Here is a 25,040-nt window from a genome sequence, read left to right as displayed (position 1 = left end):
CGAGACCAGAACTAATCAAAGTAGACAAAATGTCTCTGCTGCCATCTTTGTCTCTCATCCGCTCCGGGTGAGCCTCCCCTCTTTCTTTCCCTCCCTCTGCTGAAGGGAGGGCGACGGCAGCATAAAATGGTGGCGTGCAAATGTGCCTTACATGTGGCAGCAGCAGTGTGTGTGTGTGTGTGTGTGTGTGTGTGTGTGTGTGTGTGTGTGTGTGTGTGTGTTGTTGGGGGGGCAGACCGGGGCCAGCGCTAGCAGCAGTGTGTAGCTGTTGCTTTTGAACAAGCTGGATGGTCGCCATCACGGCTCAGGGCCGCCTGATGACACACCAGCAGTTAGAAAGAAAAAGCATCTCAGTATCACAACAAGGGACAACAGCCACCCATCGCCAAGTAGAAAACTGCCCTTCACGTCCTTGATAAATGTATGAAACACCGCTGTCTAGAAATGGTCCCTTTATGGCACCACCCTAAGTGATACATTCCTTCCCCAACTGACAGTTTTAGACTTACATAAGTCTATTAACAAAACATCTTTCAGTACAGTAACATACTGGACCTAAATAGTTGATGTAAAAGCTTGGGTAACAAGTCAACAAGTCAATGAATGAAGAACAGGAATTTCACCAATGCTGACATTATAGCACAGAGCAAAAGCACTCTCAAGAGTTAAATGAACACTGAGGGTTTTACTGTGTGAAACTATACTAAAGAAAGCCCCCTTCCCTTGTTCTTGTTGCGTGGGGGGTATCAGTTAACCCTGAGCAAAGAGGGTGATGAAGCTGGGGCATAAATCACAGAGTGAAACAAGACAGACTCCTCCGATTCATTAATGGAAATGATCTGTCAATATGCTGGAGTCAATTCACACGTGTCAGCTGGGCTCAGCACACAATGGGCCGGCCAACTTATGAACTCCCAGCACCACTCCGTTGAGTCCATAAAACAACTGGCAACGCCGCTGGGGAGCACCCCAAGACACCACCCTCTTGCACAGGCCACCAGATGACACAGATGGGGCGAAACCAAACAAAGAGGAGGCTCCCTTTGTACAAAGTGGGACCCCTTTCAAAAGCCATTCATGCAACAAATTGGGGAAATCTGGCCATGCAACACTCTGGGTTTGCTCTTTTATTAGCGTGAGCCTTACGTCACAGTAAGTGAAATCAGATTTATGGCCTTCTGCTACAAAGGTGGTTAATATAAAACACGCTTTTCGAACAAAACTAAATAAAACAATCATTATTTTTGGTCATGTTAACCAAACACAGTTTTTGAGCTAAATTATATGCATGAGCTCAGAAAACAGGGCACTGTCCTACTTCCTACAGGTTATACATCACAATCTTACATAATAATAACCAACACTCCGCTAAAGAAAAGCTAATGAGGAAAAGTATACGCAGATACAACTGCATGTTTCCATTGTTGATGGATTGTTTGTATAAATATTGCTCTATTGTACCAACCAGAGTTATATTTATACAAACAATCCAACATGATATATGGATGTCCTGAAATAATCTTGAAAGTCCAATTGACATGGATCTTTACTTGTCAGGGGAAAAAAAGAAATCCACAATAGGCACTACTTCCTCTCACTGAATCGGAATAAAGTTTTATCACTTGTCATAGGATACAACAGTACTGTCACACATAGGGTACGCAACCATATTATGGAACATTGTCTTGAGCCCCTTAGAAAAGGAACATCATGCGGGTATTTTCAAGTTAGACATTGATAATATGCACACAAGCCCTCACATACGTATGTGGCCCTCTCATTCTTCCTTGCACGCCTGTGTCGCTGCTGCTGCTGCTGCTGGTGCAATCTGCATACAGAGACATTTGTCATCATTAGCCCTGCTCTGACAGTTGGCACCCGGCACCTCAGATCTCAAGGAGTGGCAATTATGAACCCTTCATCCTTTATTTGGGTAACATTGCCTAATTTTATCATGGGCGTTAACACCAGCCTTTGCTTACTGAAGCCCTAGCAGATTCACTATTTAATTTAATTCCCTTTGTTTTGTACTTCTATGTGCACATCTTAGATCACATGACGTTGCGTGGTCAATTAATGTAAGGTCTAAAAATTACTTATTGGATGCCGGGACTGAGGTGACGATTGTATGGATGAGTATCATGGGGTCAGTGGGCAGATGATTATAGCGCCCACCTTTAGACACTAGACGTCTCCCAGACATTAAGATTAATCACACTGCCGCTGGTGCATTGTTGCCTTTCACATCAGACGAGATGGAAAACCAAGCATATAGCTTTTCCCCAGACAATAACCACCTCACTGCACATGCATGCTTAAATAAACCAGTCAATTTCCAGAGCCAAATGTAAGCCCTACCATTGTGTAGGGAACACCAGGAATAAACAAACAAATAAAGGAATAATAAGCCCGCCCCACTCCTGCTCCACTCTCTTGACATATACAATGTTTAGCACTGTCATGTAAAGCAAAATACGGCGCTTAACTGTGTGCTAATAAAAAGAGAGGAAAACACTGCGGCAGCACTTCCACTGCACCCTGCCAAGTGGATAACCTACAGTATGTAGGGGAACACAGTGTCATTCCGTACAGATTCTCCTCCAAGAGACATACCACACCTTCTTCTCTCAAATAAAACTAAATTGCATTAATGCTAAATTGATGCAAATACATGCATGCAATTTATCAGGGAGGCTGACAAGCATACCATATTGAAGAGTGGTGGGGTGGTGGGGGAGGGGGGTGAAGGGCCAAATGAAGCCGAGACAATCAATTAATTTTCATAATTTACACTTCTCTCCTTCCAGCAAATGTTCTTGGAGGGAGAAGTTTCCTACAGTGTGTGTGCGTGAGTGTGTGTGCGTGTGTGTGTTTTCTTTGTATCTATCGTTCAAAGCACACAGGGCCTGTCTGGCTGATCACTAGAGGGTCTCCTAGAGCCTCTGGCTATATTGTTCTGCTTCCTGACTTCTCACGGAAGGAGGCTGCTGATACACAGTGGAGAATAAAACAAATGAATGGACACAATTCAAAGGGGGGTCGCAGTGTGAGGCGGAGAGACAAAAAAATTAACTGGCTTCCCCACTGAGACACCATATTGCTTAGAATAATAATGTTCTGGTTATTAAAAATCCCAATGACAATTCTATTTTAGGACAAATTAAATTGTAAAAAAAGAAGAAAGAAAAAAAGAATGTGTCAAAATGACTTGCTATCCCATGAGATTATACCATATTATTTTTCACAGCCTGAGAGCCGGTGCTGATCTCATATGTCTAAAGTGACACTCCTCCTAATCTGATTTATATAGAAATATGCCACTCCATTAACTCTACTTGGATTAATCTGCACAGTAGATAGGGAACTGGCTTGTAAACTCCCTTTTGAATGGGACACCCCCCACCCCCAATATGCCCCCAAAATGTGATAGAATAAGATAGGGAAGACTGTATTTGTTGTTGGTAATAGGATTATTCATAGAGACACAAACTATATATTATTATCCACAAATTAGTGCACCATAGAAGTCTTGATCCGTTTTAAAATGAGCTACTTATATAATGGGCTTTCAGTTAAACCAGCTATATATATATATATATATACACACGCACGCACGCACGCACGCACGCACGCACACGCACACGCACACGCACACACACACACACACACACACGATTGAACACATTATTTCAGATGCTTCACTTCATCAAATAGAATAAATAATTAAACATTTAGTTAAACATATATACATTTTAGAATAAAGATGATAATCTATATTTCTCTATAGAGTTTACTTCAATCAATTTTCACTGGGGGTCAACATTAAAAAAAAAAGATTTATCCTAACCTAGCTGTCAAAATGTGTAAGACTCCACTACAGTATGGAGTGTGTCCTGACCCTGTAATCTCTAATTTTGGGACACTTCTTGAAAAGATGATCGCATTAAGTCCCAGGCTGAGTTTTCTGAACACCCAGAGTAGGATTCTAAACATGAGAGTCCAAGTGTTTTATCATTAGGAATGTATGTCAACACACAACGATTATTTTAGGCTAAACATTTTATTAGATAAAATCATAACTGTATTCCACTTAATAATTAAAAGTGTTAATCAGACCATAAATAATAGCTTTGAGTCTTTTGAATAATTCTTCCACATCCATTCGATGAATGGAATACCATTTCAAGTCACTCATAGCGTGAGTGGTGTCATTACGGAGCTATTTCAGCTATCAGACAAGAACTACTGACCTCATGCCAGACCATGCTGACAGGAGGATCAGTCTTGCTAGAAGAAACGAAAGAGAAAAATGGAGAAAAAAAAGAAAAAATATGAACATGGAGTCAAGCTCTGGAAACAAAGAGGCCTTCAAAAGAGGGTCACATGCTTGTGCAAAATTGGGGGAAGTAGAAGTCATTGTATTGATTTACACAATCATGCATGCATTTCCCTGGGTCAGAAATAGGGCTAGACTGGAATCATTGCCTCATATATCACACTACAGGGCCTCCAGTAGTGTAGTGAGGTGACAACCCGAGCAACAAAGCTCGCAATGTTATAATGGCAAAGATATTAAGAAGATTTGGTGGTCTTGGGCAAGACCTGAGAAACTGTTGGGAGCGATTGTACTGAGGAAGAGATTGAGGTAAAATCTGTGGCACCACATGCTTTAGATTAAGAGGTGATAATCCCAACGAACCCCCCCCCCCCCCTTCTATCATGCATAGGGATGGCCAGGGCCCGGAGGACAAACTCAAGAAGTGCAAATGTATTTTTATCAGACGTGGAGCGAGATGGTCTGCAGCGAGGGCAGTCTGGTTCCAATAAAAGGCAAGTACCTGCTGAGCCACAGACACAAGGAGAAATTTAGGGGGGGGGGGGGGGGAGTATCAGAGCCTGAAAGGGAAAATCGCTCTTGGCTACCTCTGACCACATGAAACCATTCAAGAGTATCCATTTTTATTCCCCCAATACGTGTCTGTATAACAGGCATATAATCCCTGGTAGCTATAGTTAAATGAAATCTACCCAGTAAAGTCCTCTGTGTTAATTTGACTCTGAGTGTGACAATTGACCCAAATGGACCCGTAAGAGTTGACAATGTCAACTAACTTCCAGTAAGTTCTTCAGTGTGATAACTTGAAGCGATACAGCATTACCTCCCTCATGTGATTCCTGAAAATGAGTGATGTAATAGGCCTACAAAAACAATGGTTCCATATCTGTGATCTCTGCCTGGTACACAGTAAAATCCCTAAGTGTTCATTTATCCATTTGTAACTCTGAGAGTGTACAAAATGTAACCAAACTGAACACGTAAGGGACCATTTTGGTTACTCCCTCAGAGTTAAAATGAACACTGAGGGTCTTATCGTGTAACAGTGGGAAGGTATCACTGTTTTCCAAGCTGCTATACTGGCAATGTGTCCCAGACAGTCAGTGATGATAATGGGAGTCACCTATCCATCAGGGTCCTACCCCCGCACGCCACCACCTCTCGCTCAGTCTCTCATCCACGTATACATGCTGAACAGAGCCAGGAGTGACGAGCTGCAAACTGCCCTCATAATGTCTGGTTTTATGCAATTCAGACTACAGCAGGGTTGAGTGTAAATGCCTTTGTGTTCCTTATCTGATCCATGTATCGTTATCTTTTTGAAGTCATCTTCAAAGTACTCACATACTGTATACCTTCTGAGATCTAATGCCAATGCAATAATGAGAGCCAGGGAGGGTTTTGGTATAGGGGAGATCTCTTTATTGTGAATGAGCATACTCAAACCAACATTAGGCTAAGATCTAAAAGGAGTCCACTAATGTAGGCTATTATACAGCATTGTACATGATTTTTATAATTCATCTTATAACAAAATAATTTTGTATTATTAAAACTGAATATTAGTATTGCCAGAATTGTTATACAAATATTAATAATATTATTAGCATTTGGTTCATCGTCCTAAACATTGTGATTTTAATTAGCTAATTAAAAGATCATGATGAATCTATTTTTACTCAAGATTTAATAATAATAATCATCATCATTATGATAAAATTGTTGCTTTTCATTATTGTCAGGATTTGTAAGAGTCTGTTTTGATTATAACTATAATCATTAAGCTATAGCCTATATAAATTAGGTCTGGTCCGATTCAGCAGTAAACTAGCGAAAAAGGTCTACATTGAAGTGTAATTAGTTGGCTAAAGTAAAGGCTTAGTCGGACATTTTTTATTCTTATCTTTTTATTTTTTACTTAAAAAAAACAACAACAAAAAACAACTATTGTTAGAAACGCTGGAAATGTGGTCCAGTTGAATTTATTTTTTGCAAATTAGACTAATTAAGGAAAAAACGTGTCGGTCTACGTTGGAAATGGTCCATGGGCGTGTTGTAGCCTACACTATTAGAACGTTTAGAATAGAATAGCAAAAAGTATTGCTTTATGCCAGCATCCAGGTAATACACCCATGTATTTGTTCTACAAGAAGACCATTAGGTATTTGGTATATATTATCAAGTTGACATAAAAATAACTCATAACCTCGTCTTCTTAACGTCTGGTAATAAATATGCATTCCATTAATTATAGTAGCCTATTGACCCATACTGTAACCTATATAGGCCAGATCAAGATGATTCACATGTCCTGTATAATTTACATAGCCTAATTAAAAAAACGTAGCCGATGAGTTCTGCAAAACGACAAAAGAAACAAATAGCCTACATTTCAGTCAATATGCCCAATAAAGGTCATGCATTTTAAGTAATAAACAACGTATAGCTACATGACACACGGTCCTAATTTTTCAGTTTTGTATAATTTTAGGAGGATTAGGAATAAACTCACAGGATGCACAGGCCTATAGGCTAATAAATCTAGCGCTCCAATCAAGGATGGAATAACACGTGGATAAAGGCGATACATTGTTATGCTGTCATTATGTTTTATTCTCAAAAGAGAAAAAAAGAAGTAGGCTAGCCTGCATTAGCAATTCTAAATCCACCTACTGTATTCTACATGATTCAATAGTAGCTTGGATCAAGACTGATATGTATTTTTATCGAGTCTAACTCTTTTACTTTCGTATCTCTATTCTGTTCTTTTCTATTGTCTCACATTATGGGAGACGATAGAAAAGAACAGAATAGAGATACGAAAGTAAAAGTCAGACTCGATAAAATACATCTACGATATTGATCCTAGGCTAATTCAATAGCAGACTAAAAAGCAACACAGTCCATATAGAAAGGCTATCTGTATATATAGGGGGAAAGGATATTTTTCTCTCTCCAAATGCGTAGCTATACTTCCACTCCTCGATATATACTACTACCTTTACTCTTACTTGTATATAATATCCTACCAACCCCGGGATTAATTTGTTTTCCATAAACTGGAGGCAGTGACGAATCGGACAGCGATTGGACATCTCGGTCTCAACCCCTCCCTTATAGTTCCATGAGAGTGTGTGTCTGTTCTGAAACACAGCAGCACCGGCAGCCTGCTTTACTCTACACTGTATGCTTTATTCTTTATGCTTATATGCGGGATCCGAACTGCACGCAAACATTAGAGAAAAGAAAAGCATTTATTATTTTCTTTTACTACTGAATCTAACGCGTGAAATGGACTTCTGATTACCAGCAAATTTCCAGGACTTGCTGCAGTTGAAGCAGTTCGATGCTATAAAAGGTTCATGGTTTAACCCGCGGTGATATTAATAATACGCATGTGCCGCGAGCACAAATAAAGACAACTTGTCTATTGAATAGACAACCTTTTTTCTTTTTAAATCGTTTTCTTTCTTCTCTAAAATTGGCTCCCGTACAAACAGCCGCGTTGGATCCGTCGGCGTACTGCGAGACTCCGGTGTACAACCCGGATCTCTGCCCCAACATGATCGCCGCTCAGGCCAAGCTGGTCTACCACCTCAACAAATACTACCAGGAGAAATGTCAGTCGCGCAAGGCGGCGATCTCCAAGACCATCCGCGAGGTGTGCAAGGTGGTGTCGGACGTCCTGAAGGAGGTGGAGGTGCAGGAGCCCCGCTTCATCAGCTCGCTGAGCGAGATGGACAACCGCTTCGAGGGGCTGGAGGTCATCTCGCCGAACGAGTTCGAGGTGGTGCTCTATCTCAACCAGATGGGAGTGTTCAACTTCGTGGACGACGGCTCCCTGCCCGGCTGCGCGGTGCTCAAGCTCAGCGACGGCCGCAAGAGGAGCATGTCCCTCTGGGTGGAGTTCATCACGGCCTCCGGTTACCTCTCGGCGCGCAAGATCCGCTCCCGGTTCCAGACGCTAGTGGCTCAGGCGGTGGATAAGTGCAGCTATAGGGACGTTGTCAAGATGGTCGCTGACACCAGCGAGGTGAGATTACGCATCAGAGACCGATACGTGGTGCAGATCACGCCGGCGTTCAAGTGCACGGGGATCTGGCCACGCAGCGCCGCGCACTGGCCTCTGCCTCACATCCCCTGGCCGGGACCTAACAGGGTCGCAGAGGTCAAGGCGGAGGGCTTCAACCTGCTGTCTAAAGAGTGCTACTCGCTGAACGGCAAGCAGAGCTCGGCGGAGAGCGACGCCTGGGTGTTGCAGTTCGCCGAGGCTGAGAATCGCCTCCTCTTGGGGGGATGCAGGAAGAAGTGTCTGTCGGTCCTCAAGACGCTACGCGACCGTCACCTTGAACTACCCGGGACGCCCCTCAACAACTATCACATGAAGAGTTTGGTTTCGTACGAGTGTGAGAAGCACCCCAGGGAGTCCGACTGGGACGAGAACTGCCTCGGCGATCGCCTGAACGGGATTTTATTGCAGCTTATTTCGTGTTTGCAGTGCAGAAGGTGCCCTCATTATTTCCTGCCCACTTTAGACCTGTTTCAAGGAAAACCTCATTCGGCTCTCGAGAATGCAGCCAAACAGACTTGGCGCCTGGCAAGAGAAATACTGACCAACCCCAAAAGCTTGGAGAAACTCTGAGGTAAAACATTTATTAGTTCACCTCGTCTTAAAAGTGGTGGTAAAGAGGCCTAATGATGTACACGAACAGAAATATCACAGTGTTATTTTCACAGTCTTGTGAAAAGTGACTTTCCTCTGTTTCCTCTGTTGACTATTCCAATAAGATTGTTTTTATGACAGTCTAATTTAGCCCATTTAGTCGTGTCATTATTTAGGAACACATTTAAAGTTGGGTCATCTACCTGGATTATTTTTTATTTGCGTGCCACTGTCACACATTTGTCTAAAATCTTTCATTTCCTTAAATGCTTTAAAATAAAGCCCCGTGACAAGCCTTGGAAGAAAAGGAAAAAAAAACATATGTACATTTTATACTGTAAATACATTCATTGATTGTGGTTCAGTGGTCTGAAATTGTGAATGTTGTTCTGTGACACGTAAATAGGTTCCCACATGTTTTAAATCTACTCATGAACTTTTTTATCTGGTAGAAAGGTTATTAATTTATACTTGCATCAGTGGTAGTCTGATTCATCTGTTTCAATGGACATTTTCTAATTTTTAAAGATTACATTTTTGATGGTAGGCCTAAAACATGGTTACATTTAAAACATTCCATAAATTTACTTGAATTCTTATTTAAAGTTCTCGATCATTTTTGTTGTTTTTACAATACCCTGCTTAGGCCTACATGATAAAAAAAAAGCTGAAAATAAGAAAATATATATAGTATATATATACAGTCTAAATGAGAAAAAAAATGCACTTGAAATACACTGGATTATAACATCTGTGATCTGATTCTTTTTTATTTCTGTCTTTGATTTAATTTAAAGAGTTAATAAAACAATCTGTTTATATATTTGTGTCCCATTATGGTTTATTAAATGGGGTTTGGGCAATAGTGGAAGGCCTCTTAAGACATGCACTAATATTTAAGGACATGAATTAGCCTACTGGTGGGTGTACAGGTCTTGAATTATGATGGACGTGTCTAAATGAGCTTTGTAACCTAAATCTATCTACGAAAGGCTAAATCTGCATTTTCAGGCAGGATACCCGTGAATATTACTAGCCTAGTCAAGTAACCCCAAACCAGCTGAGCAATAGACACATTTGCGGAATTAAAAACTGGCCCAATTATCACGGTCACGGGCTTATTAGTCTACATATTACCCAATAATAGATATGGCAAATATCACAGTATACGTGCCGACCTTTTAACTGTTACATTGACTGCAACTGACTAGTGTAAAAGGTTTATGGGACGTCAACAATATCAAGGCGTCATCTTTATTTAACCTAGCAAAAGAAAATAAACAAAAAATATATTTCCAGAACAAATGTCGCCATGTCCTTTCAAAGCCTATAATCTGCGGACCACATCTCATCAGTGTTTCTCAAACTGTGGGTCGGGACCCCACATTTCTTTTTTTTTTAAATTGGGGTGGGAGGGGGGAGGGGGGGCAGATGACAGTACAATTTAAGGACTTTCAAGTCCTTTTTAATACCTAAAAAAAAGAAGAAATGAAATTAAAAAAGACCATTACTGCATAAAAAGTAATCAACAAACGATACTATAAAACTGGTCAAACATTGGCCAAATTGTCAAATACTCCAAGAAAGATGCAAAAATCGAGTTAAACTAAATGTAATGCCACGTGAGTTCAAAAATGATTATTTTGGGGGTCGCGACCTGAAAAGGTTTGAGAACTAGGCCTGCTGGGGGTAATTGACATATTATATCGCATTGACACGGGCAGATAATCTGTCCATCTTAAAAAACTTTGTATCAAAAACAGTTTTCGGGGTCACTGACCTTTGAGTCGAGCCGTCTGAAGGCAGGGTCCTCCTCATCCACCTCGAAGTAGATCTCAGTGGTGGTGATGGAGAGAGTCCCCCGCGCCGCCACCACCACGGGCGCGCAGAGCTGGGCCTCGGTGCTGAGGACCACGGGGCCTGCGAACATAACATGATGCACACGATGATCACATGTATAGAGCTGATCCACAGCTCATCAAATAATGCAGTGGTTCTCAACCTTTTCAGGCCGTGATGACACCCCCAAAATAATCATATTTGAACTGGGGACACACCCCCCCCCACTCCCACACCCTGACAAGCACTTCTTGGAATTGTAGGAGTTGAGGCATTACATTTTGTTTGACTCGATCTACATGCTCACAACGCCTGGCGTTGCAGTAGATCGGCTATTTTAACAATTCTTGCCTCTTTCTTATTTTATTTGATAATTTGGCCAATGTTTGACCAGTTTTTATAGTTGTTGATTACTTTTGATGCAGTGATTGCCTTTTTCTTTTCTTTCTTTTTGAGGTATTAAAAAGGTCTTAATAGTCCTATAATTGTCACTTCACTGTTATCTGGGTCCCGACTCACAGGTTGAGAACCACTGAAAATAATTATTCTGTAAAGTCATCTACTGCGGTCTCGTGTTTGGGGAGGTACACAATACAAACAGAAACAGTGCAAAGTGCAAACCCATATATGTCTCATATATGCGCGTTAGGATTATTTATAATTGTCCACGTTTTCGCTAAAATGTTGCTTTGTAAAAAAGCCGAAACTTCAAGACGAAGTCTTAATATTTAATAAGCAGCCAGAGTGAACCAGATGTATTGTGTTGCATATAGGTCCCATGCATCCAACCATAGACTATTAGTCTAACTAGCTAGCCTTTCCTCAAGAGGGATACAGGGTATAGGTGGGCACTAGGGACACCTGGGCACCTCAATGTAAAATTGGCTATTTTGTCAAAAACGTAAAAAAATAAAATGGTCTTAAGTAATGTAAAGTATACATGACGTGAACATGCACGGTACATCATAGACTTCATTTTATCCTTCAACTTCTTGTTTGTGTCCCAAAATGACTGGATATAGAGGTTTTGTAGGCTATTTGTAGCAACTGTAGAAATATCAGACCTTAACTGTCGAATGTTTAAGCATGTTCTAATCATGTATACTTTACTTTAATTAACTTTACTTTTCCAAATGTTTTGGTTTTTTACATTGTGGGGAAAATTAGCCAATTTAACACTGAGGTGCCCACCTATCCTGTTACCCTCAAGAGATATCGGATTGGATATATAGGCCTTCATGAGACCTATACAGGGAAACAATAGAATCCTAAATTCGCTTTGAACTAAACAAAAAACAATCAGAATGTTACGGTGACATTGTGACCCTATAGTCAGCTGATAGTGATCACATCTTTATTTCCAGTCTCCTCCCCTCCTGGTTCCATCCACCATGTTCGAGCGAGGATCAGTGTCGCTGTGGAGCAGCAGCACCGTTATAGTGATGTAGTCTCTGTCTCTACCAAATGAAAGCTCCTGGAATCGGGATATTTATCGATCCTCTGAACTCCAAAGAGACACTTTAATGTCTCATCAATCTTAATCTGTGTGTTCCTTAGCCAATTATGCTCGATAGTGTTGCAAGAACACACTTAGATTTTGGTCTCAATTCCCAGAGCGCCTCTCCAACGCGCTTGCAGTGTGCACTGGTGAGCAGTCAAATCGCCTTTGCAATCTTTCTTTATCAACGCATGGGTAACGGGCACTAGGGACATCTGGGCACCTCGGTGTAAAATTGGCTATTTTGTACAATATGTTAAAAGAAAATATATATGAAAGTTGATCTTAAACTATAAGTAAAGTAGGCATTTACATGATTAGAACATGCTTAAACATTCGACAATTAAGGTCTAATATTTCTACAATTGCTACAAATTGCTACAAAGCCATATCCAGTAATTTTGGGGCATAAACAAGAAGTTGAAAGTCTGATGATGATGATGTACCACATCATGTATACTTTACATTACTTCAAATATTTTAACATTTTGGACAAAATAGCCAATTTTACATCGAGGTGCCCAGATGTCCCTATAGTGCCCACCTATCCTGTACCCAACGCATGCCTCCATTATAACTGATCCTGCTGTGCTGACACCTGCATCACTTTGCACTATGCTTAGCAGTTTTATATGGAAGAGTAAATAAATGTAATAACACCACTCTGCTGAATTTCAGTTAGCTAGAGGCTATACTTATATTTAAAAAAAAAACAAAAAAAAAACATGATGTGTAAGACGTGATTTAGTGGGTAAGCCTAGTAGTAAGCATAGGCCTATCCGGGATCAAATAAATAAATACAATACAGTAGGCTATAAATACAGATACAGTAGTCTATATAAGGCTAATTAAAGTTAAGATATGCTATAAGAAAATCTGGTCCACATTGTCACACACCTACAACAAAGGTTTGGCTTTGCATCCATAATGCGTCCATTATTGGAACCACTAAATTACAAGCTTGCACCTTCTGGAATAAGACTTTCAGCACCAATTGTGCTTTGGCCTCTAGGGCCAAGCACAGAAAGACACTAGCCCCAGAGCACTAAGCCACTGCAGCCATCACACATGGGGAGGAAGAGGATTAGGCGCTAATCCCCTCAGGGATCCTTCCATAATTAGGCTATAGCATTAAAATGTTTACATGAGAATAATGAAATTATGGGCAAGTTGTACAGAGGGATTGGTATACTATCTAAGCCTATGAAATTCAACTGTTACGTTTTAAGAAAATGCATTGTGAAATGAGAGGGCCCCTTTAATGATGGATTATCATTGTTAGTTGAAGTGGTACTAGTATAGCCTATGTATATACACAGAATATTTCTAAAGTATACAGCAACTTTACCTGGCCTTCTGTCTATGCTCTATGCAGTAAAATCCTCAATGTTAATTTAGCTCTGATAGTGTAAAATGGATGCTAACAGGACCCAAAACAGACCCAAAGTATCCCTTTAACTCCGAGACGAATTAAGTATATTTTATTTAGTATTTGCAAATAAGTACAAACTACATTGTGTGTGTGTGTGTGTGTGTGTGTGTGTGTGTGTGTGTGTGTGTGTGTGTGTGTGTGTGTGTGTGCGCGAGTGAGAGTGTGAGAGAGAGGGGGCACAGCACACTAGCAATTAGTGTCAATAGGCAGGCAAGATATCTACTGGTAAACTGGTAAGGTTTCTAGTTGAGTCAGCGCAGCACTGTTTCATAGAAGTAAAAATAAATGTGAGAAATCGGGATGATACTGCTCCTTCTTTCACTGACAGATGATCATTCATTGCATGTAAATGATAAATGTGTCAAAAGCACAGACACGACAATTTCTAGGGCCTGTTTTCTAGGTGCCAACCGCTCTATATCTGACTTTGTCTGTGTGTCCGTGTGTCCGGGTGTATGTCCGAAAAACAAATATTGATGACAACATCAATACAGGGGTCATCAAAGGCACCGCTTCCTTCACACAGGGTGTGATTTTTTTGTCTGTATACAGGCAATACTGAATTGGATATTTCTAGTATAATAAGTTTAAAAAAACTAAGCGAAAGGAAAGTTTCTCCCTCCCCTCAACACATTTCACAGTACTGTTTACTTTTTTCATCCCACAGGTTTTGCACTATACTCAGCTTCCCAAATTTGGTTCAGTTTATTTATTTATTTGACTCTAAACCTTAGTCTAGAGTCTAAAGTAGGCATATTTTAAAAGAACCAACCATTAAGATGAATCTGTTGAAAAATATAAATAGGTTGATTGGATTAAATCTGTCTCTCCCTCTCTCTGCCTGCCTCTCTCCATCAGTCATTCCTCTCTCCTCACCATGTTCTCCCTTTTACTGAAATAATAATCATAATTAAATGTTTTTCAATTTTTTTCTGAAGACAACATGTGTTGCTGCTGTATTGGCCAGCACTCCCATGGACAAGAGACCCTCCCACGCACAGTAAAATTTTATGTTAATTTTACTTTCACTATATAAAAATTGACCAAAAATGTACAAATAAGGGTCTTTTTGTACACTCTCAGCACCAATTCCGGAGTGTTACTCCAATTCTTACTGTGTACACATCTTTAGTTCCTATGTCACCAGATTTGGGATACACTGTGAGCGATCTGACAAAAGAGCTTACAGTATTTGATGCCAATGTGAGCACAGACGGCATTCCCGATGTTTGCGGGGAAGCAAAGCTAATCATGGGTTCCATAAACCACAACTCTCTCCTGGGCCTGAATGCAAGCTCCGCCCCTTTGGCAGCAGCAGCAGCAGCAGGCATTGACCCAAAGGCTGGCAGGAGGAGCTCTGTTGTTGACAGGGATCTACTCCCAGATCTCTCATTAGGGCTGGTCATGCCTGAGATTAGATACAGAGCGAGCACAGGCAGACAGTACATCCTGGTAATAGCAATATCCCGACACTGACTCCTTGGCAGTGAAGGAGCTCCCCTACTGGCAAAAAACATGAACAACACAATAGTCGTCTTTGTCATGATGCAATACAAACTAGAAAAGTGCACGCAGTGGAGCGCAAATCTCCGCCAGGAAGTACGCTGTAATTGTGTTACTTAAGCCCGATTTATTGTACAATGGTATTGTGCGCTGAACATAACACACCTCGTATCCGTGGCGCGTTGTGAGCTTAGGTTGTCTATTTTCGTGCACCCAACACTGTCGTACGACTGATCATAATTTAAGCATTAGTGTGTGACGTCAACCTGCATTTTCTCCCACTCTCTGTCTTCTGTGTCCAGTGCACAGGTCAGTCATAGGTGTGAGGGCTTTGTTGTCACATTAGTATGTTGGCGTTAAGCAGACATGGGTCACTCCCCAGTACGTGTGCATCAGCGCATGTCATAGGTACGCAGGTATCATATCACATTTAGTATGTTGGTGGTAATCAGACGTGGGCTTTAACTGAACGGCGCAACTCTCCCGTGTGCGTACACATGCATGTGTGTCATAAGTGCACAGTCTGTGTGTCTCCCGCCCTCTCTCTCTTTGAAGTGTGAAACAGTGATGTCTCAGTGTGGATTATGCACTCTCTCTCGCTAGAAGTAGATCCCATACATTCGATGGATAGGTTGCGCGTGATTGGCTATTTCCACAGCTTCCCATAGCCTGCAGGGACAGTGAGTCTGAGATTATGAATTCACAATTCTTTCCACAAATAGCAGATCGACGCACGCACACACGCGCGCGCGCACAATATCTCTTCCCTCAGCCTTTGGTCTGGTGGAGAGGATATAAATTCGGTGGTTCCTTATTCTGGTTGTTGCTCCTATTTGCAGGGTGCACACATGTGATGATTTTCTTGTAATTGCAGATACAATGACAGATGGATTCCGGTACTATTGGCATCAGTTCTTTATTGGTCCTTTGAACAAGACACGTGTTGTTTGAGCCTGCGTGTTCACCCGTACCTTGCTCTTTTGATATGGCCAGTGCACAACTCATCTAAATGATAAGAAGACTGGGTGACACGGAGTACTTGGCAGCTTTCTAGCACAGGGAGAAGATGAGTCTGTCCTCTTCCTTTGGATTCAACTCACCTGCCGGCTGCCCCCCTGCTTCATGTCATCTCATCTACTAGGTCCGACTCATAGTGAACTTGTAGATCCTCTATTTTCAGGGCACAAAATAGCATGCAACCAACTTGGTATAAATCAGACATAACCGACGTGTGTTTCATGTGTCATCAGACTTGAGCTGTCTGATTGGTTGATCTGTTGTGACATCACGATTATGGGCAGGAAAAACTCTGGTCCTTTGCGCTTATGACTATGGAGACAGCAGTGAATATTCATTCACAACAATAGAACTAAACATGCAGAAAGATATAAAGTGTGAAATTCAACGACAACTCCTTTTAACAACACAACATACAAAATCATCTCAAACCACTTCACCTCACTGTGAAATTGTTTTACTGAGTACTTCTTTGATTTGTTAAACGGCGTATTTTGTCTTAACGTTTTTCACTCTTCATATTTTGTTAACTAATATGTTACTGTCGACATCACTGCAAATGAGCGGACCTCAATAATTTTGACTCAATAAAGTTTGAATGACTGAATAAGATACATTCTGTTGAAACAAATAGTAAAGGCCATAGGAGTTTAAATGTTTTTATGTGTGTGTGTGTGTGTGTGTGTGTGTGTAGATTTATATTTATTAATCTATTTATTTAGCTGTCTATCACACATGGACAGAGACACTGACAGCTGGACAGATTAATACATGAGCAAACTAAATTAATAAATGTGGGCGTAAATTGGCGTACATGAGTAAATAAATAAAAAAAAACTAGAGTTTTCTTATAAGCAGATGTTCTTCTCACCATGACAGAGGAGAACTGCATCACTCCATTTGCTGCTTCATAATCCTTGTGATTGGAACATAGGAAATGTTTCTGAAATTTATGACGGCTGCCAGGGCTGACTGTTATATTCCAGTAAAAAAGATTACATCATTGAGGCATAACACCAATAACGGGCCCTGCTTATTTCAGGCACCAGTTGTTTGCATGACTCACAAGTGTGGGGCAGTTTTTTGACCAGTAAGTAGTTCAGAATTCTTGATCTATACTCAATACCAATACCCCGTGAACTCTGGCTAACTTCAACTTTAAGACCACAGACTACTTATAATAAAGACTAGCTTTGAGGTACTTCAATTCTGATTAGATAGTCTGCCTCTCACGTAACAGCTAATGCATGGCAATGGAAAACTACAAGGGCTGTTTGGCCAAACGTCTTCCTGGCAAGAAACTCAAAATCCTGAATGAATAGAAAATAGTGCCATTACCCTAAATATAAGGTTTAAAATATTACTCTTTCTTCAGCTGGTAATCCCTTAATAAAGTGGTTCTCAAAGTGGGGTACGGGGACTCCCAGGGGCCCTAAAGTGTTCCAGTGGGTCCCCAGCTAAATGATTGAACCAAATGGACCTGCATTTGTACACCCTCAGAGAAAAAAAAGGTTGAGGACTATAAAATGTGTGAGTTTAATTGCCACATAATTATAATTATCTGTTGGACCTTAAAATCTGTCATCAAAGGTCATGTCATCTTTGCCAGGTTGAGTTAAATTTAGATTCAGACATCACGTCATGCAATGGGTTTTGTTGGTAAAAAAAAAGAAAGAAAAAAAGTGGAGGCAATGTGTCTACTTTGGCAATGAGATAAACATTCCTTCAGGTGTGTGTGTGTGTGTGTGTGTGTGTGTGTGTGTGTGTGTGTGTGTGTGTGTGTGTGTGTGTGTGTGTGTGTGTGTGTGTGTGTGTGCGTGCGTGCGTGCGTGCGTGCGTGCGTGCGTGCGTGCGTGCGTGCGTGCGTGCGTGCGTGCGTGCGTGCGTGCGTGCGTGCGTGCGTGCGTGCGTGCGTGCGTGCGTGCGTGTGTGACGTGTGTGTGTTGACATAGACCAAATTCGGTGTCCTCGATTAGATCTTTTCTGTAGTTGTGGTTGGAGCTGGGGCTGGAGTTGGGGTTAAGGTAAGGGGATATAAAAAGTAATGCAATGTCAATGCAATGTCTCCAAAAGGTTCATGTATTTCATTCACTGGTTTTACCTATAGTTTTTCCCATCACAATAAATCAGCGCTATCAAGGCAGTGTGTCTCTTCTTTAGGTTAGCATTATTATTATTTCATGTCAATTACAGTATAATCACTGATTTCTTTGTTGATTTTTAATGCAAATTGTGACACAGTATTTGGATTGATCATCTTTCTTGTGTTAGTTCAACTCAAGACGACTTGCCTCTCCAGATAAACAGTCGAGGAAGGAAGTGTGCTTAGGAGATCCAAAACAAAACAGAAAAGGAAACTTATCAAGCATCTGACAAACTTAAACAAAACTGTCCAGATGAAAACAGAAAGACAAAAAAACATTCATTATAATCATATCCTCTGGACACGGTACAAAACATTTCCATCATTTATGGAATGATGTTTCATAGTTTTTTGGCTGAAACTAAACGTATAAAGATGGTAAAAACAGGCAGAACACTGTCAAAGTTTAAGTAAAACAAACACAAAAACAGACCACTTTTCTGCCTGATCACAAGTTATTTCGTTTTTTAGGTTTTATGTCTTTGTGTATAGCTGGACAATTTCAGGTAATGACACCGCATATATAAATACAGCAAACTTATGGAATAAGTTCCTTTAAAACATATCTAGTCACTACTAGTTAGGATGACAATTAAAACACATTTATGTATTTAATGTGTTTCTTGTTAAACGTTTATATTTATATTTGAAAGTTCTCGATAAGAATGCATTGCATTCACCGTACCAACATTCCTGATTTTCACAGGAGTCCCCCGATTTCTTATTCCTTTCCTCTCGATGTGCTCCCGATTGGTAATGTCTCTCGTTAATCTATTGATTTCATAGTGTCACAAATAAAAGTTTCTCACACACACACACACACACACACACACACACACACACACACACACACACACACACACACACACACACACACACACACACACACACACACACACACACACACACACACACACACACACACACACACACACACACACACACACACACACACACCTCTCTCTCTCTTAGATGAAAGAGTGGCTATTTCGCTCTAAGAGAACCTCAAGAGAGTGTGGACTATGGACTGTGTTTGGACCATGTTTGCCCTTGATCAGTTTTGTGATTTCTTTGTTATTTTTTACATGTTTTTTCTTCATTTATTGTGAGCTAATTGAAATGATTTTACTTTCACAGTTTTGTATTTATGGTAGTGGTGTGGTAGGGATCGGGGGCGTCGAGGGGAGGCCATTTGTCGATACCCCGGAAAATCTCCCTCTTTTTCACAGCCTAATTGGCAGGTAGTTGGCAGGTATGGCATTCAGTGCATCATCATCATCAAATATTTTGAGCTGGAAGATGTGCGGTTGATGAAGTGGATGTGCCTTGCTGGAATAATTGTATTTGATGCACTGACAATAACCATACACCCACAAACTAAACCAAAGGGTATGAGTGTTGTTGAGACATTGAAATCATCGGGAGGATGTTGAGGGGAGCTTCACGGAGGCGTCGGAGAGCTGACTTACCTCCCACATTGTCCATCTCCTTCTCCTGCAGCAGGCTGACAGCATCGTCATCTCCCTCCAGCATCAGCTCTGTCTCCGGGTTCTGGCTGGCCACGGCCTGGCTGCGGACGGCCTTTTTAGACCTGACAACATCCTCCTCCTCTGTCCCTGGGAAAATAAATATGGGCAAAAGGGTTGAGTCAGACCTCCGAATACCTCACCCTGAACCATAAAAAGGCCAGATCGTTATCAGTATTGTACAATGACGAGAGTAAAATCCTTTCAAGTGCACACAGAAGGGAATCTGGCTTTGATAGCCGCACAAAACACATTCCATAACATCTGGCGCACTTTGAGAGGCCTAACTACAGTGTGGGGAAATGGCATGAGATGCCTTGTGATAAATGGGTTGATAAGAGGTGGACGATGATACTGCACACAGCAATGGTGTATTTCACAAGCTATTGGTATGGCAATGTAAACACAATTTTTCATTGAGCAAATTTCTTGTAGATAAACATCAAGAGGCATTTCAGCTTTTATTTTCATACAAGTTAAATAATTAAAAGTGTTCTGTCTGGAAAGACTACCAGCAGCGATGTTGGAGGATAGATCTACAGTAGCTCGTGCTTGAATGGAGATATCATTTGCCACATTCTGAGACTTGACAAGAGCTGGGATTGAACAGTGGTATCAATTAAAAGGAAGTGTGCATACATTCTGCAAACAAAAGGGGCTCATAAAAAAATGAATCAGACCATCCAACACATGCGTGAGACACATGGCTGCTCTCGACAAGTGAACTGGTGTTTGAGGGTCACATCCAGGAGAAACAAGCAGAGATCCTGCGTGTATGGAAGGAAGAACACATATCAAGACATGGGTGGATGACGCTCATATGACACGTTTCCTTTCAGCGTGGCTCTTAATTCTCCTCTCCCTCCTCTAAGAAGCGTGTAGCTTATTTCATAGAGGTCAGATTTGACTGTTGTCAACACTGCTACCGTGAAAAAAAAGTCTGCTTCCTGCTCTGTCTCATCTGGCATGCTTTCATCAGATGGCGGGTGGAAGCCTGAGCGTTTCGGAAATGAATTCTGCGTATTGTTAAAAGGCAAAAGCCAGCCAGTGGTCACAGATCAAAGCCCAATGAGTGAAACTTAAAACTGTAATTCTGTAAACCATCATTATGCCCCGAGTAAATGAGGGAAAGCCGAGCAGAAGAGCTGACATTCTGATTGGCAAGCCAGAGAAGGCAGACCACAGTGGGGAGCAGACTAAATAAACCACGCTGATTTCTACAGTCCAACATCTATGAGACACAGGGGGACAGCAGTGAGGGGTGGAAGATCAGCCAAGCAAACCACTTTGCCCACAAGGCAATTTAGTTATCACTGGGAAAAAAAAAACGTAATATGGTTATAAATAATCAGAAATGAGGAGCAGTGACATGAAGGACAAAATGTGCTGACATGAGAAGCCATCTTCTCATGACTGATAGCCCGGTGACTGTGATGTTCCTGTATTAAAGTGTGGCTGTGAAAGGGATCGCCATTTGTCAACATTAAAGACGAGCGGAGCAGAGAGCATCCAGGCAGACTCATTAGAAAAGCTTTCCAATTGTTCACCTTGTCCACACTATGGGAACATCAGAAAGAGAACAGCTGTTTTCATCTGCCATAATTCATGTGTGAATGGTCTAAAATGAAAACTACATACTTCCAGCGTCCCTGCATGGGCAGATAAAAAGCGGAAAATCCGGACAATAAACCTTCACCTTCAGGGTTAAAGTTCATTAGGATCCCTCCATTTCTAGCACAATATAGTTTTTGATGTTTGCTCTGTTTACATTTTAATATACTACTCAATTTGGACAGCTGATAGTCTTCTCTAGCCAACCATAATACCTATACTGCAAACAAAATCAAATCAACTGGCCAGTAAAATCGCACTCACCCAAAAAAGCCATAAGCATTGATTTAATAATATACTAATGTTACAAATGACTGACACCAAGAACAAATACAATTCTTATCATCCCCAAATGGTTTTATAATTTTGCAACTGAGTGATGTGATGACATCATACTTAGACACAAAACCCTGACCTCTGATCCTGGCCTCTGACACATATCCCACAACCACTACAACACGTTTTAGTAAAAAACATAACAAGAGCTCCAATGACCCACAACATATACTGTACAATCCCCAAACTGTGGGCCATGAGGATTTTACAAGTGGGCCCCCCAATAAATTGGCAAAACACCAAGATTTGAATGCTAATATAATATTAATATAAAAAAACATATCGAGTAGCATGGCATTTTTTGTTTAAAACCAACAACGTAGACGTAAATAGAGACTTACGTTCGTTCCATTGATCAAAGCAAGAACACAATCGATTTATTGGTCATTAAAATAAATATGCTCTGAAAATTCCTGCGGTCCATCCATCTGACCAGCCATTCGGCTGCCATGTTAAGTGGTTAGATGGGCGCGAACAGTTTCCATATTTTCAAGTGGGCCCTGATCCAAAAAAGGATCTTTTGCTCAATAGTCAAGACTTTTTATTGTAATATCACAATGCTTTTATTTTCAATTTTAGCTAGACGACTGATGGTTGGGTAGATTACACTAGATTGCAGCCATATGCTGGAGTGACAGACCACTGGTAAATGCGATATGAGATTAAGCTTGATAGGTGTATTTTTTTCTTAAACGTAACAAGCAAAGGTGAGCTACAGTACGCACGTGAACAACGTCCACGAAAAAAAAGCTTGCTCAGCAATATTCGCTCCATTTCACAATATCCACAGGAACTGTGACATTTTCCCTTCGAGTCACAGGGTGATGAAATTAAGTGGATGTATGCTTTCGTGAACAAGCTAAACCTCTGGTCAAATAAACTTTATAATCTATGAGAAGGGCCCCTGCTCTGGAAGTATTTCAGCTTTCAGTAGTTTTACTATTCAATATGGGATAGATAAGAGTTCAAAGGCTTTTAAAGGGACTGTTGAATCTACTATAATAATGTTGCCACGGGTCTACGTTTTATATATTGCAAGAATGCTGGAGTATTTTGTGGCATGGGCCCTTTCATTTTTATAGCCCGAGTAGAGTCAGGGAGCATATGTTTTTTTAGGTCTCCTATGGATTATACACCCTGTCTCCACCACTCTACCTCCACTCCTTAAAAAGAAATCCATGACATGATGTTTTACTTAAGCCATAACTAGCCTGTACAAGTATTTCTCTTTGGGAAAATAAAGCTGATTGTGCAAATACTTTTGGGTAATACAATATTTTAAACTATAAATAATGTGCAAAAGAAAAAACTAAAGTTTCTTGTAGAGGGTCAATAATGAAAGACATCAATAGTATGCTCAGAGTGGTGAGATATACAGTAAAAGAGCAAATACAAGGATCCTGCAAGGCACTAGTATGAATGTATTATGAGCATCAACCAAATGCTGTAGATATTACCGGAACAATAAAGAGAAATACTCTTAGAAATCCAGATCTCTGCCAAAACGCCTCTCCATTATGACTGTTATGCTATTTTGTGTGACAACCCTAATATTGCATATATGCTGCTACCTCTGTGGATTGTTTCATATGTTTCCCAGACTGTATTGGATACAGATCCTGCCTCTCCCCTCCTACGCACCCTCTCCATGGGTTCCACATTCCACATGAGTAGAAAAAGTCCAGTCCATGGGATTGCATTACCGCTAGGGAGATGGAGCTCTGCCCTCTGTCTCATTACTTTTATTTACAGATGAAAATGGAGAAAAACCTACGACAGCTTTGTACTTCCTGTGATGCAAGTAATACATTTTTGTATTTTTTTTCTTTTCCTTCTTTGAGGTCATTGAAGTAAACATGATAACTTTGATGTACGGGCATCTACATAGTGCAGGCGCTTCCTCAGAGAATACTCTTTATTCAATATCCTGGATGTGCAGTTCGCGTCTAGTATGCCGCTGGAGGTTCAAAATGACGTCTTCTTCCCATCAAAACATTAACAGCAGTGTCTGATAATCATCACATCTGTGCATAAACTTTAGATACTCCACATATAACTTTTACAGCACAGCATAGTATATTTGGTGAAAGTAGAAAATCGAATTGGTGTGGCACCAATGTGGATCTCAGACTTCATATGGCCAGCCTGTGATGTCATCTATGACTTACGACTCCAAATTTGGGTAAAGTTTCAGCCCGATCAGAGCCCCTTTGACCTCCATCATAAAAATACATTTCAAAAAGTATCAAACATGCGAGATTAGCGCCGCACACACAGACTGACCCTCTTATAGAATGCTAGACTCCTGCAGATCCACACCGTAAAGAATGCATTTTAAACAGTTACATTTGTGCATTTGCATGACTTTGAAACAAAGCCATGCAATGGCTATTGGATTAGCAAACCACTCTTATGTTGTTGTCGCCCCTCTAAAGTTGCACGGTCTCTTCTTATAAAGCAGGTGACGGTGAATATCATAAGCACATGGCAGCACGATATTGGGTGCCGTTTCTCTGGTTGTAAGAAGCTTTAAAGACCCCTGTCCAGGAGCATCAGTGTGCAATAGGTCTGAGAGAAGCTGCTCACCTGAACTAAGACAGCAAGGACACGTGGAGGTAAGACACCCGGTTAAACACTTGGATCAATATTAACGTGACTTCCATTTCATGCTTGCCCAATTCCAATCACCTAACAATATACTCTGATAGTGGTGCTAGCATGGCTCTAACAGGGGAGGTTATTACAGGCAGAGGGCAGAAACAGAATGTGCTGGCTAAGCTGTCAATGCTACTAATAGACAAAGAAGCAGAGTTTAACCTCCTTTCACACATGGCAATGAATGTACCCGACACACACAAATATGCTCCCCACACACACACACACACACACACACACACACACACACACACACACACACACACACACACACACACACACACACACACACACACACACACACACACACACACACACACACACACACACACACACACACACACACACACACACACACACACACACAGCCCTATCTTGCGAATGAAACCTTAACCCAAATGCCATTATGAGAAAATGGCATTTGGCAAAATGGCAATAAAAAAAAATCCACCATCAGCCTTATGCCTAAACTTCTTTTAAA

The 25,040-nt window shown here is 41.0% G+C and overlaps 2 protein-coding genes across 6 annotated transcripts in view; one reads left to right on the top strand and one right to left on the bottom strand.

The window, feature by feature from the left end:
• LOC311049825 (neurobeachin-like) overlaps nt 1-25,040 on the bottom strand; it is a 302,517-nt gene that overhangs the window by 74,910 nt on the left and 202,567 nt on the right. For 4 of the 5 annotated variants that reach the window (XM_084063694.1, XM_084063693.1, XM_084063690.1 and 1 more), the window contains 2 exons: nt 19,901-20,047; nt 10,780-10,919 (listed from right to left, as the gene is read on the bottom strand). In XM_084063694.1, the coding sequence (XP_083919820.1) occupies nt 10,780-10,919; nt 19,901-20,047 (287 nt within the window). Of the gene's footprint in view, nt 1-10,779; nt 10,963-19,900; nt 20,048-25,040 lie in introns of all 5 variants that reach the window. The other variant, XM_084063691.1, reaches the window with a different exon arrangement.
• On the top strand, nt 7,532-9,771 carry mab21l1 (mab-21-like 1). The gene has a single exon (XM_084063695.1). It carries the CDS (start codon nt 7,899-7,901, stop codon nt 8,976-8,978), a length of 1,080 nt encoding a protein of 359 aa, XP_083919821.1. The 5' UTR covers nt 7,532-7,898; the 3' UTR covers nt 8,979-9,771.

Source organism: Gymnoscopelus microlampas (assembly GCF_963454915.1).
Source record: "Gymnoscopelus microlampas genome assembly, chromosome: 8".
In the NCBI taxonomy this organism is placed as follows: domain Eukaryota; kingdom Metazoa; phylum Chordata; class Actinopteri; order Myctophiformes; family Myctophidae; genus Gymnoscopelus; species Gymnoscopelus microlampas.
This window is presented reverse-complemented; position numbering and strand designations above follow the sequence as displayed.